Here is a 16,509-nt window from a genome sequence, read left to right as displayed (position 1 = left end):
ATGTTAACATCGGAATCCTCCTCCCGAAGTTTGTTTTATTCACTCCGTCAACCCTGATGTCCTAGCCATGTCTGAATCCTGGCTTAGGAAGGCCACCAAAAATTCTGAAATCTCCATCCCCAACTACAACATTTTCCGACAAGATAGAACTGCCAAAGGGGGCGGAGTTGCAATCTACCTCAGAGACAGCCTGCAGAGTTCTATCATACTATCCAGGTCTGTGCCCAAATAATTCGAGCTTCTACTTTTAAAAATCCACCTCTCCAGAAATAAGTCTCTCACCATTGCAGCTTGTTATAGATCACCTCAGCCCCCAGCTGTGCCCTGGACACCATATGTGAATTAATTGCCCCCCATCTATCTTCAGAGTTCGTACTGTTAGGTGACCTAAACTGGGATATGCTTAACATCCCGGCCGTCCTACAATCTAAGCTAGATGCCCTCAATCTCACACAAATTATCAAGGAACCTACCAGGTACAACCCTAAATCCGTAACCATGGGCACCCTCATAGATATCATCCTGACCAACTAGCCCTCTAAATACACCTCTGCTGTCTTCAACCAGGATCTCAGCGATCACTGCCTCATTGCCTGCGTCTGTAATGGGTCCGCGGTGAAACGACCACCCCTCATCACTGTCAAACACTCCGTAAAACACTTCAGCGAGCAGGCCTTTCTAATCGACCTGGCCCAGGTATCCAGGAAGGATATTGACCTCATCCTGTCAGTAGAAGGTGCCTGGTTGCTCTTTAAAAGTGCTTTCCTCGCCATCTTAAATAAGCATGCCCCATTCAATTTTTTAAAAACTTATAGCCCTTGGTTCACCCCAAACTTGACTCCCCTTGACTAGCACAAAACATTCTGTGGCGTACTGCATTAGCAGTACGCGATATACAACTTTTCAGGGAAGTTAGGAACCAATATACACAGCCAGTTAGGAAAGCTAAGGCTAGCTTTTTCAAACAGAAATTTGCATCCTGTAGCACTGTAATTCCAAAAGGTTTAGGGACACTAAAAAGTCCATGGAGAATAAGAGCACCTCCTCCCAGCTGCCCACTGCACTGAGGATAGGAAACACTGTCACCACCGATAAATAATATTCACCAGATTGCTACTGTATATCATCTGATGTGGTTATCTGATGTTAAATAATCATCAGATTGCTACTGTATATCATCTGATGTGGTTATCTGATGTTAAATATACACCAGATTGCTACTGTATATCATCTGATGTGGTTATCTGATGTTAAATAATCACCAGATTGCTACTGTATATCATATGATGTGGTTATCTGATGTTAAATAATCATCAGATTGCTACTGTATATCATATGATGTGGTTATCTGATGTTAAATAATCACCAGATTGCTACTGTATATCATATGATGTGGTTATCTGATGTTAAATAATCACCAGATTGCTACTGTATATCATCTGATGTGGTTATCTGATGTTAAATAATCACCAGATTGCTGCTGTATATCATATGATGTGGTTATCTGATGTTAAATAATCACCAGATTGCTGCTGTATATCATATGATGTGGTTATCTGATGTTAAATAATCACCAGATTGCTACTGTATATCATATGATGTGGTTATCTGATGTTAAATAATCACCAGATTGCTACTGTATATCATATGATGTGGTTAGCTGATATTAAATATCTATCCAGGTGTTATAAGATCTGGCATGTGTCTGCAATGTAGTCAGCAGGAACTCAACCATAGTTTTCTCTGCAGGCCTGTTAATCAATCACAGAGACTGGGTGCGTGTGATCACCTAAACACAAAACTCACCATACATCTATAGAAGGGTTGTGTCCAGACGGTATAAAGCAGAAGAAAACTCTATAAAACAGAGAGAGCCTACAGTATCTACATCTATAGAAGGGTTGTGTCCAGACGGTATAAAACAGAAGAAAACTCTATAAAACAGAGTGAGCCTACAGTATCTACATTTGGGAGGTACTATCTAGTACTATCTGAACTTTTCCTAGGTGACCCTAAGCAATATTTGGTTGGGGGCCCCTCCCACCTCGCTGGGCAAAACATTTTAGTGTCCCCCTTCTTGGCAGTGGATATTTTTTTGTTGCAGTGTTAAATGTACTTTTCTGGAATTCTACACATTGTGGTTGTTGAGAAAATGTTGCCGTTTTAAAGCTAATTTCCTGCAATTCTACACATTTTGCCATGACTTACAGTATGCCATGTTAATGATATCTGAGTGAGTGACTAACCAAATCAATAGGGGCCCTGGGCACATGCCATGTGTGCCCGGTCGGTCATTTGGTAGCTGGCTAGCAGTGAAGGGGAAGCTACTCTGAAAATATAGTTTACCAAGCTACCAATTACTTCATATTGGAAGAATCTGAGCTAAACTAAAGCTACCCTTATGAAAAATATAGTTTACTAAACTAAAGCTACCCCTATGAAAAATATAGTTTACTAAACTAAAGCTACCCTTATGAAAAATATAGTTTACATAACTAAAGCTACCCTTATGAAAAATATAGTTTACTAAACTAAAGCTACCCTTATGAAAAAAATGTGTTTACTAAACTAAAGTTACTTAGAAAAATAGTAGTTCACTACATTCAAACTACTCCGTGAAGAATTATCATCTAACACTGAAATGTCATAGACTACAAATGGCCAGAACAGATCACTCTGGAGTTAGATGTTAACGGAATGTGTAATTTAGCCTATTAAACACAAAAAGTGAAAATACGGCAGGTCTGATACCGAAAAAGAAAGGACGTTCTTACTTACTTCACCCATATTTTATTTGACCAAAAAACAGTATTATTTCGTTCTAGGAGTTAGCTACACTACTACAAGGGAAAAACGTAATGAACTACTGAAAACACTACCAAGGTATGATATAGTTCAACTACCACCAAGCTACTGCAAAATGTAATTACATTACTAGTTGAACTAAATGTAGTTCACTACTCCCCAACACTGCTGACTAGACCAACTTGACTAGCGATCTATAAAATGTTAGCTGATGTGTTAATTGAGTGAATGTCAGTGACTAACATAAAAAGTGGAACACTGCTGATGTACAACCATATTTAAACATTTTAGGAAATTAGTTCGTAAAAAAACTTTTTACGCAGACTACGCAGCGCCTTCGAATAAGAATCCCTTGTTTGAATGTTTCCTGTTAAAACGTTGTAAAATGTTTTGCTACAGCTGCCCTAATGAACATTTCTAATTTACACACTACTGCTTCCTGCTGCCTTCTAGTAACCAACTGGACTTTGTTGATATGGAATTATTCTGTTATTTTACCCATTCAATGATTTTCATGCACTGACACTCTGATTAAAGTTGTGATAATGAGAATTGGAAGCAGATAGACAGAAAGATGGTGCTCATCTTCCGTCACTGTCACCGCCATGCTCAATGGGTTCAATTATCTTTAGCATCACTTCAGCTGCTGACCGTTACGCTTCTCCCACATTTCTTCCTGTACTCTCTGACACCTTAATAACTCATTAGGCCTCACAAACGGCACCCTATTGCTTATTTAGTGCACTACTTTGGACCAGAGCCCATGTAATGTGCAATATCAGACGTACCCACATAGTTATAGGACACAACATCGTAGGAAAAAGGGAGGACAAGGAGGAAGAGGAAGAGAAAGAGGAGGTGTGAGTGTGACATTTCTAAATGTCAGTGTCCTGATAGTACCCCTGTCATGTGATGTACCAGCTTGCCTCAGTGTCCTGATAGTGTCCATGTCATGTGATGTACCAGCTAGCCTCAGTGTCCTGATAGTACCCCTGTCATGTGATGTACCAGCTTGCCTCAGTGTCCTGATAGTACCCCTGTCATGTGATGTACCAGCTTGCCTCAGTGTCCTGATAGTACCCATGTCATGTGATGTACCAGCTAGCCTCAGTGTCCTGCTAGTACCCATGTCATGTGATGTACCAGCAAGCCTCAGTGTCCTGCTAGTACCCATGTCATGTGATGAACCAGCTAGCCTCAGTGTCCTGAGAGTAACCCTGTCATGTGATGTAGTGCACTTTATAGGAGATAGGGTGTCATTTGGGACTACTGTTTCAACATGATTTGTGAGTGACTATGGCGACAGGGAGGACTGGCGCCTCTCAACCAATAGCGGTGCTGTGCATATTAAATAACGCCCTCACTGACACTTACATGCACACCCTCACGGACACACAAACACGCGCGCACACGCACACAGTCACAGACACACAGACAGCCTCCCTCCTGCCTCTCTTCCTCTACCTCCTGTTGCTTGTCTCTCAGTGTGACTCAGTGCTCCTTCTCATCACAGACAGATGGCCATTACCTACAGTGCTTTAGCAAAAGGCCTGCAGTCATTTTCATGGAACCCCCGGGTGTTGTAGCTAACCACGAGGCATGTGAGAGAGTGAGAGAGTGCGAGAATGAGGCCCTCCTACTGCCCCAGAAACAAACACACCACCCCACTTGTTCTGGTGACCATACCGGGAATGAAACTGTTGTGTACCGGGACAGTCGGAGGCAGTGGGACAACCTCTTGAACGTAGCGGCTGCGTCGATCATGTTGTATTGGTCCAGTGGTCTGTGTTGATATTGATGTTGGCCTCGGCTAGAAGGTTTTTAATGGCTCCTGTGCCCTGAGAAAAGAGAATGGTGGCTGACCAGCTGGCTGGACAAACTTGTATTGTGTTGCTCCTGGACAGAGAACCATTTCTCTCTGCTTCTCTCTACAGATCTAGGTTGACGGTACTGTGTGCCTCAGACAGACTTGATCTCAAATCCAAAATGTTGGAGTATAAAGCCGTATTTAAAATATTAGCTTCACTGTCCACATACATACGTAGGGGTGTGTATACTTTTAAATACCATTCCCGGTTTGAATGGGAATAGTGGGATGGTACCGGAATGGTTGCAATTTTATTAGCAAGGAAAATTGGTGGACTTCATGGAAAATTCTCCAACCGCAGCACACACCATGCAATCTCCCTGTGGGCCACCATAATCACACCGTTCTTCAATGGGTCGTTCAGTACCGTTTCTGTTGAATTAAACATTTAACACCATTCTGTCACGCTGAAGGCACCCAGGGATAGTGTTGTGCCTGAAGGCACCAGGGATAGTGTTGTGTCTGAAGGCACCAGGGATAGTGTTGTGTCTGAAGGCACCAGGGATAGTGTTGTGGCAGGGTGTCTGAAGGCACCAGGGATAGTGTTGAGTCTGAAGGCACCAGGTATAGTGTTGTGTCTGAAGGCACCAGGTATAGTGTTGTGTCTGAAGGCACCAGGGATAGTGTTGTGTCTGAAGGCACCAGGGATAGTGTTGTGTCTGAAGGCACCAGGGATAGTGTTGTGGCAGGGTGTCTGAAGGCACCAGAGATAGTGTTGTGTCTGAAGGCACCAGGGATAGTGTTGTGTCTGAAGGCACCAGGGATAGTGTTGTGTCTGAAGGCACCAGGGATAGTGTTGTGTCTGAAGGCACCAGGGATAGTGTTGTGGCAGGGTGTCTGAAGGCACCAGGGATAGTGTTGTATCTGAAGGCACCAGGGATAGTGTTGTGGCAGGGTGCCTGAAGGCACCAGGGATAGTGTTGTGTCTGAAGGCACCAGGGATAGTGTTGTGTCTGAAGGCACCAGGGATAGTGTTGTGGCAGGGTGCCTGAAGGCACCAGGGATAGTGTTGTGTCTGAAGGCACCAGGGATAGTGTTGTGGCAGGGTGCCTGAAGGCACCAGGGATAGTGTTGTGTCTGAAGGCACCAGGGATAGTGTTGTGCCTGAAGGCACCAGGGATAGTGTTGTGTCTGAAGGCACCAGGGATAGTGTTGTGTCTGAAGGCACCAAGGATAGTGTTGTGTCTGAAGGCACCAGGGATAGTGTTGTGGCAGGGTGTCTGAAGGCACCAGGGATAGTGTTGTGGCAGGGTGTCTGAAGGCACCAGGGATAGTGTTGTGTCTGAAGGCACCAGGGATAGTGTTGTGGCAGGGTGTCTGAAGGCACCAGGGATAGTGTTGTGTCTGAAGGCACCAGGGATAGTGTTGTGTCTGAAGGCACCAGGGATAGTGTTGTGGCAGGGTGCCTGAAGGCACCAGGGATAGTGTTGTGGCAGGGTGCCTGAAGGCACCAGGGATAGTGTTGTGGCAGGGTGTCTGAAGGCACCAGGGATAGTGTTGTGTCTGAAGGGACCAGGGATAGTGTTGTGTCTGAAGGGACCAGGGATAGTGTTGTGTCTGAAGGCACCAGGGATAGTGTTGTGTCTGAAGGCACCAGGGATAGTGTTGTGGCAGGGTGTCTGAAGGCACCAGGGATAGTGTTGTGTCTGAAGGCACCAGGGATAGTGTTGTGTCTGAAGGCACCAGGGATAGTGTTGTGTCTGAAGGCACCAGGGATAGTGTTGTGGCAGGGTGCCTGAAGGCACCAGGGATAGTGTTGTGGCAGGGTGTCTGAAGGCACCAGGGATAGTGTTGTGTCTGAAGGGACCAGGGATAGTGTTGTGTCTGAAGGCACCAGGGATAGTGTTGTGTCTGAAGGCACCAGGGATAGTGTTGTGGCAGGGTGCCTGAAGGCACCAGGGATAGTGTTGTGGCAGGGTGTCTGAAGGCACCAGGGATAGTGTTGTGGCAGGGTGCCTGAAGGCACCAGGGATAGTGTTGTGGCAGGGTGTCTGAAGGCACCAGGGATAGTGTTGTGGCAGGGTGCCTGAAGGCACCAGGGATAGTGTTGTGGCAGGGTGTCTGAAGGGACCAGGGATAGTGTTGTGTCTGAAGGGACCAGGGATAGTGTTGTGTCTGAAGGCACCAGGGATAGTGTTGTGTCTGAAGGCACCAGGGATAGTGTTGTGTCTGAAGGCACCAGGGATAGTGTTGTGGCAGGGTGTCTGAAGGCACCAGGGATAGTGTTGTGTCTGAAGGGACCAGGGATAGTGTCTGAAGGGACCAGGGATAGTGTTGTGTCTGAAGGCACCAGGGATAGTGTTGTGTCTGAAGGCACCAGGGATAGTGTTGTGTCTGAAGGCACCAGGGATAGTGTTGTGGCAGGGTGTCTGAAGGCACCAGGGATAGTGTTGTGTCTGAAGGCACCAGGGATAGTGTTGTGTCTGAAGGCACCAGGGATAGTGTTGTGTCTGAAGGCACCAGGGATAGTGTTGTGGCAGGGTGCCTGAAGGCACCAGGGATAGTGTTGTGGCAGGGTGTCTGAAGGCACCAGGGATAGTGTTGTGTCTGAAGGCACCAGGGATAGTGTTGTGTCTGAAGGCACCAGGGATAGTGTTGTGTCTGAAGGCACCAGGGGTAGTGTTGTGTCTGAAGGCACCAGGGATAGTGTGTGTGTGTGTGTGTGTGTGTGTGTGTGTGTGTGTGTGTGTGTGTGTGTGTGTGTGTGTGTGTGTGTGTGTGTGTGTGTGTGTGTGTGTGTGTGTGTGTGTGTGTGTGTGTGTGTGTGTGTGTGTGCATACAGTAGGTTTGACACACATCCAATAAGATTGGCACACATCCAGTAGGACTGACACACATCCAGTAGGGTTGAAACCCATCCAATAGTATAGACACACTGACACACACCCAGTAGGACTGAACACACACCCAGTAGGCTAGACACACATCCTGTAGGATGGACACACATCCAGTAGGATAGACATACATCCAGTAGGACTGACACACATCTAGTAGGATGGACACACATCCGGTAGGGTTGACACACATCCAGTAGGATAGACATACATCCAGTAGGCTTGAAACACATCCAGTAGGACTTGACACACTTACACACATCCAGTAGGATAGACATACATCCAGTAGGCTTGAAACACATCCAGTAGGACTTGACACACTTACACACATCCAGTAGGATGGACACACATCCAGTAGGGTTGACACACATCCAGTAGGATAGACATACATCCAGTAGGCTTGAAACACATCCAGTAGGACTTGACACACTTACACACATCCAGTAGGATGGACACACATCCAGTAGGGTTGACACACATCCAGTAGGGCTTGACACACTTACACACATCCAGTAGGTGTGTTCTCTCCCTCACACATCCCGTAGGGCTGACACACATCCAGTAGGCTAGACACACATCCAGTAGGCTAGACACACATCCAGTAGGATGGACACACATCCAGTAGGCTAGACACACATCCTGTAGGATGGACACACATCTAGTAGGATGGACACACATCCAGTAGGCTAGACACACATCCAGTAGGATGGACACACATCCAGTAGGCTAGACACACATCCTGTAGGATGGACACACATCTAGTAGGATAGACATACATCCAGTAGGATGGACACACATCTAGTAGGATGGACACACATCCAGTAGGATGGACACACATCTAGTAGGATAGACATACATCCTGTAGGATGGACACACATCTAGTAGGATAGACATACATCCAGTAGGATGGACACACATCTAGTAGGATGGACACACATCCAGTAGGATGGACACACATCTAGTAGGATAGACATACATCCTGTAGGATGGACACACATCTAGTAGGATGGACACACATCCAGTAGGATGGTCACACATCTAGTAGGATGGACACCCATCCAGTAGGATGGACACACATCTAGTAGGATGGACACACATCTAGTAGGATGGACACACATCCAGTAGGATGGACACACATCTAGTAGGATGGACACACATCCAGTAGGATGGACACACATCCAGTAAGACTGACACACATCCAGTAGGACTGCCACACATCCAGTAGGACTGACACACATCCAGTAGGACTGACACACATCCAGTAGGGTTGACACACATCCAGTAGGGTTGACACACATCTAGTAGGATAGACACACATCCAGTAGGGTTGACACACATCTAGTAGGACTGACACACATCTAGTAGGACTGACACACATCTAGTAGGACTGACACACATCTAGTAGGACTGACACACATCCAGTAGGACTGACACACATCTAGTATGACTGACACACATCTAGTAGGATATACATACATCCAGTAGGGTTGACACACATCCAGTAGGGTTGACACACATCCAGTAGGGTTGACACACATCCAGTAGGGTTGACATACATCCAGTAGGGTTGACACACATCCAGTAGGGTTGACACACATCCAGTAGGGTTTACACACATCCAGTAGGGTTGACACACATCCAGTAGGGTTGACACACATCCAGTAGGGTTGACACACATCCAGTAGGCTTGACACACATCCAGTAGGGTTGACACACATCCAGTAGGGTTGACACACATCCAGTAGGTTTGACACACATCCAGGAGGGTTGACACACTTCCAGTAGGGTTGACACACATGCAGTAAGATTGACACACAGCCAGAAGGTAATAGTCCTATCTGATAGTAAGGTAAAAGGTAATAGCCCTATCTGATAATAAGGTAGCTTCATTGTGAACAACACTCAACACCACTCACTGACTCACTCCCTCCCTCCTTTCACTACTAGAGCTCTAGACAGAAAGATGAGAGTTCTGCTTCTCTAAATTGTAGCTTGCCTAACATATGTCTCTCTGTGATTGGAGTCCTCTCTCCCTCTCCCTTAGTGAAGTCTGTAGCGTGCTCAGTTTGTGTGTGTGGCGGCATGCTCAGTGTGTGTGTGTGTGTGTGTGTGTGTGGGTGTGGGGGGGGGGGGGGCACAGTGTGAGGGGCTAGGCAGAGTACTCCATGAATCACATCTCCATAACAGCATCTCTCTCCCACTGACAGACAGACAAACAGGGGCAGACTGAGCACTGCAGATGCTAGAGGCAGAGGGAGGAGAGATACAGGTAGAGAGAGAAGAAGGAGAGGGAGAGAGAGAGAGAGGTAGAGAGAGAAGAAGGAGAGGGAGAGAGGGAGAGAGATAGAGGGAGAAGGAGGGAGAGAGAGAGGTAGAGAGAGAAGGAGGGAGAGAGAGAGAGAGAGGTAGAGAGAGAAGAGGGAGAGAAGGAGGGAGAGATATTTAATTGCTGTTTAATGATTAGCTCAAAGTCATCATGTAGCACCTCAGAGCAACACCTAGACAGTAGTCTCCAGTTGTGCTGGTCCCCTCCCTGCCTTGTGCACCGCTGGGCTCCACTTTACTGTTCATTTAGCACTATGTGAAGAGACATCAAACACAGGTATCCTGGGACAAGGCCTTACGGGTGGTTACGACTGCTGTGGCAGTAAAACAACACCTTCGTATTGCCATGTAACCTTTTTTTATAGAAGTTATTCTCATTGAGATCAAATCTATTTTACAAGAGAGGCCTGAATCGATAAAATATATGGTGAGGTTATATGTTAATTTTATTTTGCATTAATAACATTCATACAGTATAAACTATTCACAAGTCAATTAATGTTCACAATAAATGTATCCACAGAGGCTTCTCCCCTCTATTATATGAATAGGCCAGTCTATCTGTTCATGTATGGCAATCGTCTGCTTGTTTTGTTAGCTCATAACCCTCCCAACCAATCAGTGACTAGATCACATTAAAAGACCGCAGCATCATAATGACTGTTGTTAAAAGCACCATTTGGGAGAGAGACCGAGACCGAGACCGAGACACAGAGACACAGAGAGACAGACACAGAGACCGAGACCGAGACAGACACAGACACAGAGAGACACAGAGAGACACAGAGAGACACAGAGAGACACAGAGAGACACACAGAGACACACAGAGACACACAGAGACACACAGAGAGACACAGAGAGACACAGAGAGACACAGAGACACAGAGAGAGACACACACACACACACACACACACACACACACACAGGCTAACCATCAAAAGGTTCAAAGTTGCCCTGATTGGTCCAGAAGACTCTATGCTGGGGGAAAAAAGAGGGGTGAAGAAAACAGGTGAAGTGTTGTTGAAAGTGAAAAGGGAGTCTGGGAATCCGTAGACAGTTACATTTCACACAGCCCCAGTCCAAATGGAGCTGCTCGTTTTGGGGACAGAAAATCTGCATCCCAAATGGCACCCTATCCCCTATATAGTGCACTTCTTTTCACCCGGGCCCATAGGAAACAGGGTGCCATTTGGGATGCACTCAATTCTATGTGTGTGGCTGTTGCTGTGTGGCAGGCTGTTATCTCTCTCAACAAGGTGTGGGTTTGGGGGAGCTACCACAGGCTGTCTTGAGAAGATGCCCATATATTTTGTTGTGGCAGGTGAGCTAATTAAACAATGTTCCTACTCAAATATATAGAATAAAACAATAATGAACCATACTTCAAGTTGTTGTATAAGTTGCAGGGGTTTGATGGAGCTCAGCCAACAGAGAGTAGCAGTAGTCTAGATGGGTGATGCCTCAATTAGGACAAGTGTCTGAATTAGGACAAGTGTCTGAATTAGGACAAGTGTCTGAATTAGGACAAGTGTCTGAATTAGGACAATTGTATGAATTAGGACAAGTGCCTGAATTAGGACAAGTGCCTGAATTAGGACAAGTGAATGAATTAGGACAAGTGCCTAATTCAGGACCTTCCTGTGTGAGGTCATACTCTATGGATGTTGCAGAGCATAAACCTGCAGGAGCGAGTCACTGCGTTGATGTTTTCAGAGAAGGACAGGTTGTTGTCCAGGGTCACGCCAAGGTTCTTTGCCCATCTGGGAGGCAGACACAGTGGAGTTGAGCACTTTAACTTCCCTTGCCTTCTGCTGATTTCCTGTCCTTACTGCTACAAGGTCCCTATTTTACAGATATAAAGGACCTCTGAAGAGAGCAGACGCCCACCCATCATTTCTGTGCCTTGTGAATAAGCCTGAGTCCACTCACACTCACTGGGTGGTATTGGCAGACTGTACAGTCCTTATCCACACATTGGAGAGAGAAAAGACTGCTGTATAAAAGACGAGAGCTGAAGACTTGATCTGTTGTCATCAAGTGCCATCTATTGGTGGAGAGGAGAATGATTAGATCAGGACCTGGTTGGCTCAGTGTGGAAAACTGCTGCAGTGCAACAGGGCTTCATTCTCTCAGTAGACCCACAGACGCAGCATCTACAATGATACAGACAACATGATGTGTTGCTGGTTATAAGCATGTACTGTACGATCCTTAGGACATGTTCACACTCACACGCAGACACACATACACAGTCACACACACAACACTCTCGTCTCGTCTCTCTGCTGTCAATCATGTTGTACTTGTCTTGTTCACATACATCCTCTATCTCTCTCTCTCTCCTCTCTCTCTCTCACTCACTCTCTCCTCTCTCTCTCCTCTCTCTCTCTCACTCACTCTCTCCTCTCTCTCTCTCTCTCTCTCTCTCTCTCTCTCTCTCTCTCTCTCTCTCTCTCTCTCTCTCACTCTCTCTCTCTCCTCTATCTCTCTCTCTCTCACTCTAACTCTCACTCTCACTCTCACTATCTGTTCTCATCCAGGGGGTGAAGGGTGACTCTGGCGTCCCAGGAGACAAAGGAGATCAAGGAGATCCGGTATGTAACACACCCTTCCAACACATTATTGTGGTGACATTTAAAGTGGCTGTCATTAACTGTGAACTCTAACCTTTCACCTTTGGCCTTCTCCCTCAGGGTCAGCCAGGTGGAGACGGGGCCTCTGGGATGAAAGGACAAAAGGTGAGTCACATCACATGGTGTGTGTGTGTGTGTGTGTGTGTGTGTGTGTGTGTGTGTGTGTGTGTGTGTGTGTGTGTGTGTGTGTGTGTGTGCGTGTGCGTGTGCGTGTGTGTGAGAGCTCCAGACTGATTCCCCCTGATCTATTTATCTTTCCTGCATTCATTTAAGTCTAAATCTGGTTGCAAATTAACTCTCTTATAACGATATTTCATCATTGTTAATTGTCACACACACACACACACAATGTGACTCACCTTCTGTTCTTCCATCCCTGAGGCGTCCTTGTTTAACCCACTACAGTATATCAGTGTACCAACCCCCCTAACCCAATCAACTGAAACCGGTTGTCATTAAGTAGATGTAAATAGTGTTTGAATGAATGCTACTGTTGGTGATGACTGAATCAATGAGAGAGGAGGTAGGAGCAGATGTTACAACAGCTTCGGTGGTGGGGGAGATTTCACTATCCGCTGTAAACCAGGGCTTCTAGATTCTTCCTAAAGAATAGATCAATATCATCCTGAGGTTTTTAAGCATGTCTGTACAGTTTCACATCTCTATGTTCTCTGTGTATTCTCTTATCAGGGGGAAGAGGGCCTAAGAGGACCACCAGGACCGGTGAGGAGTACATTGTTATGGCGTTAATATTTCCTGTGACTGTTTATAACTGAGACATAAACTAATATTATCTAAGCGACTGTTTTAAAGTTCTGTACTGTAGTTTGTTTTTGAGTTATTGGAGAGAGGAGTACCTGAGGGGTGTGAACAAGACTAGCCTGGACTGGTCCAGTACACTATTCCTGCTCCACATTCACAATGTTTGGGCTACATGTTTTTCAGATCTGAGAGTACCTGCAATCTGTGCTCTGTCTCCTCTGATCTCTCAAAGACAATCCTGAATCTATACATACATTACCTGACTATGTCATTGTAATGGGCCATACCTTTACTGGTGCATGTCAACACGGTATATAAAAAGGCTAGTATGTGACCACAATGGACAGGTATACCTTTACTGGTGCATGTCAACACGGTATATAAAAAGGCTAGTATGTGACCACAATGGACAGGTATACCTTTGGTAGACGATCCAGACAGGTAATAATAGAGGGAACAACATACTATTCCCAGACTCCTCTGAGATCTGTCCTTCTTCATAATTCAACTCCTGGTTTCTTATTTAGCCGCTGATCCAAGTGGCACCGAGCCAACGTCACATCACCGCACGCTGAACAAATATTCCCTCTACACTAATGAGCTCCTTCTCCTACTACTACTTTATATCACTCTGTCTGCCTCCCAAATGGCACCCCATTCCCTACATAGTGACTACTTTTGTAACATGCATGCTCCGACTACTGATTTCTTTTACCGATTGTGTCCCAAATGGTTCCCTATGGACCCTGGTTCAAAGAGGTGCACTAAATAGGCAATAGGGTGCCATTTGATATGAACCCCTTATCTCAACTGGAGTCAGGTCCACTTGTTCTTAAACGTTTCATTTACAATTTAACAGTGGCAGGTAATGAGTTCCCCTTAATGGCTATAAAGCCTTTTCTTTCCTTGCAATTATTTGTGTAAGAAGTTCTATGAGGACCACTTAATCGGACTCAATTAACTGGACTGGATTACATTTTGAAATTGATTTTTAAGATTGAATCGATAAGGGAGCAAAATGATTTAAAAATGTAAATTATGTTGCTATTTTAGGCCTACAGTCTTCTGAGGTTTGGTTGAAACACCCACAGTCCAGTATGTTATCATGTGATGATGTCTCCGGCTGGGGCAGCCTTCTACTTATTAATTATCAAATACATTCAGTCAATCAATTAATCATGTGGCTCCCAAACGGTTTCTGAATGCCAAATCAACTATGCCAATTGTCGAATGCCAAATCCCCCCCTAGCCACCACTCCTGATAGACACACTAGATCTGAGAGGATTGGATAAGTAGCTATACTCTTTATTGTAATAGCTAAATAGCTAAATAGCTTAATTTCTGATTGGCTAGGTGGGAAATGTCACCATATTGCTTCCATCCATCTATCCAATCCTCTCTGGTCTACATTAGTGGCTTCGGAGTACGTTCATTTAGAATTCAGACATTCAGAAAAGTCATTTATCAATTCATAAATGGTCTGTTTGAATATTTAGCTCAAATCTCACTTAAATAGGGGGCTACCGAGTGGCGCAAGGCACTGCATCTCAGTGCGCAAGGTGTCACTGAAGACCCTGGTTCGATTCCAGGCTGTATCACAACCGGCCGTGATCGGGAGTCCCATAGGGCGGTGCACAAGTGGCCCAGCGTTTGGTCTTAACTGACTTGCCAAGTTAAATGAAGGTTACATAAAACAAATACAATTAAATGAAGGTTACTTAAAACAAATACAGTTAAATGAAGGTTACATAAAACAAATACAATTAAATGAAGGTTACTTAAAACAAATACAGTTAAATGAAGGTTACATAAAACAAATACAATTAAATGAAGGTTACTTAAAACAAATACAGTTAAATGAAGGTTACATAAAACAAATACAATTAAATGAAGGTTACTTAAAACAAATACAGTTAAATGAAGGTTACATAAAACAAATACAATTAAATGAAGGTTACTTAAAACAAATACAATTAAATGAAGGTTACATAAAACAAATACAATTAAATGAAGGTTACATAAAACAAATACAATTAAATGAAGGTTACATAAAACAAATACAATTAAATGAGCGTTTATATGTCCACTTCCTAGTAACAGATAATGGGTGAATCCCAAATGGCACCAGGTCAATAGTAGTGCGCTATATAGGGAATAGGGAACCATAGGGCTCTGGTCAATAGTAGTGCGCTATATAGGGAATAGGGTACCATTTGAGACGCAGTGGGATCATTTCTGCCGTAAAGCGTTTAATTCCATGACTCTGCAGAAACCAGGGTTCAGACCATTACCCTCCTTCCTGTTCATTAGTGCAGAGGAGGAACCACCAGGCATGCATGACCCTCCATGACCCACAGGCAGCCCACACATGCCCCTTGACCACTCTGACTGAAGGCTACAGATATAAGAGACAAGATTAGAACAAATTGACAAGCTTTAAGGAGGCAGACTGATATTTGGAACTTGAAGCACTAAAAGGCTGATTTCCACACTGAACTTGTTCTACAACATCACAGGAAAGATCAGGACATCGTTTTATTGCATGGCCCTCCATGACCCACAGATAGCCCACACGTAGCCCTTGACCAGACAGACACAGAAGAACAGGAAGACAAGGAACAGGGTTGGAATAAATTGACATACTTTTTCAATAGAAAAAAGAAGAAAAAAAAGTTAGCTTTTGGAGGCAGACTAACACCGTACCCAAACCGCCATCGTGCGCTATATCGTGCACAAATTGATTTTGTCCCCCCACACCAAACGCTATCACGACACGCAGGTTGAAATATCAAAACAAACCAATTATATTAATTTGGGGACAGGTCGATAAGCATTAAACATTTATGGCAATTTAGCTAGCTAGCTTGCAGTTGCTAGCTAATTTGTCGTGGGATATAAACGTTGAGTTGTTATTTTACCTGAAATGCACAAGGTCCTCTACTCCGACAATTAATCCCCACATAAAACAGTCAACCGAATCGTTTCTAGTCATCTCTCCTCCTTCCAGGCTTTTTCTTTTTTGGACTTTATATGGCGATTGGCATCTAATAGTATTACCATGACGACGACCGACCTCAGTTCGTCTTTCAATCACCCACGTGGGTATAACCAATGAGGAGATGGCACATGGGTCTCTGCTTCTGTAAACCAATGAGGAGATGGGAGAGGCAGGACTTGCAGCGTGTTCTGCGCCACAAATAGAAGCAACTTCTATTTTAGCGCCTGGCAACGCAAATGCTCGTTGGCGCGCGTGAACAGTGTGGGTGCAATGATTGAATAA

At 44.9% G+C, this 16,509-nt stretch overlaps 1 protein-coding gene across 7 annotated transcripts in view; it reads left to right on the top strand.

The window, feature by feature from the left end:
• The window catches only part of col19a1 (collagen type XIX alpha 1 chain), a 259,676-nt gene that overhangs the window by 149,516 nt on the left and 93,651 nt on the right, over positions 1-16,509 (top strand). For all 7 annotated transcript variants that reach the window (XM_071394460.1, XM_071394459.1, XM_071394458.1 and 4 more), the window contains 3 exons: positions 12,374-12,427; positions 12,527-12,571; positions 13,157-13,189. In XM_071394460.1, coding sequence (XP_071250561.1) covers positions 12,374-12,427; positions 12,527-12,571; positions 13,157-13,189 — 132 coding nt within the window. The remainder of the gene's footprint in view (positions 1-12,373; positions 12,428-12,526; positions 12,572-13,156; positions 13,190-16,509) is intronic.

Source organism: Salvelinus alpinus, chromosome 3, assembly GCF_045679555.1.
Source record: "Salvelinus alpinus chromosome 3, SLU_Salpinus.1, whole genome shotgun sequence".
Taxonomy (NCBI): Eukaryota; Metazoa; Chordata; class Actinopteri; order Salmoniformes; family Salmonidae; genus Salvelinus; species Salvelinus alpinus.
Note: the sequence above shows the minus strand (reverse complement) of the source record. Positions and strands in the feature narration are given on the sequence as shown.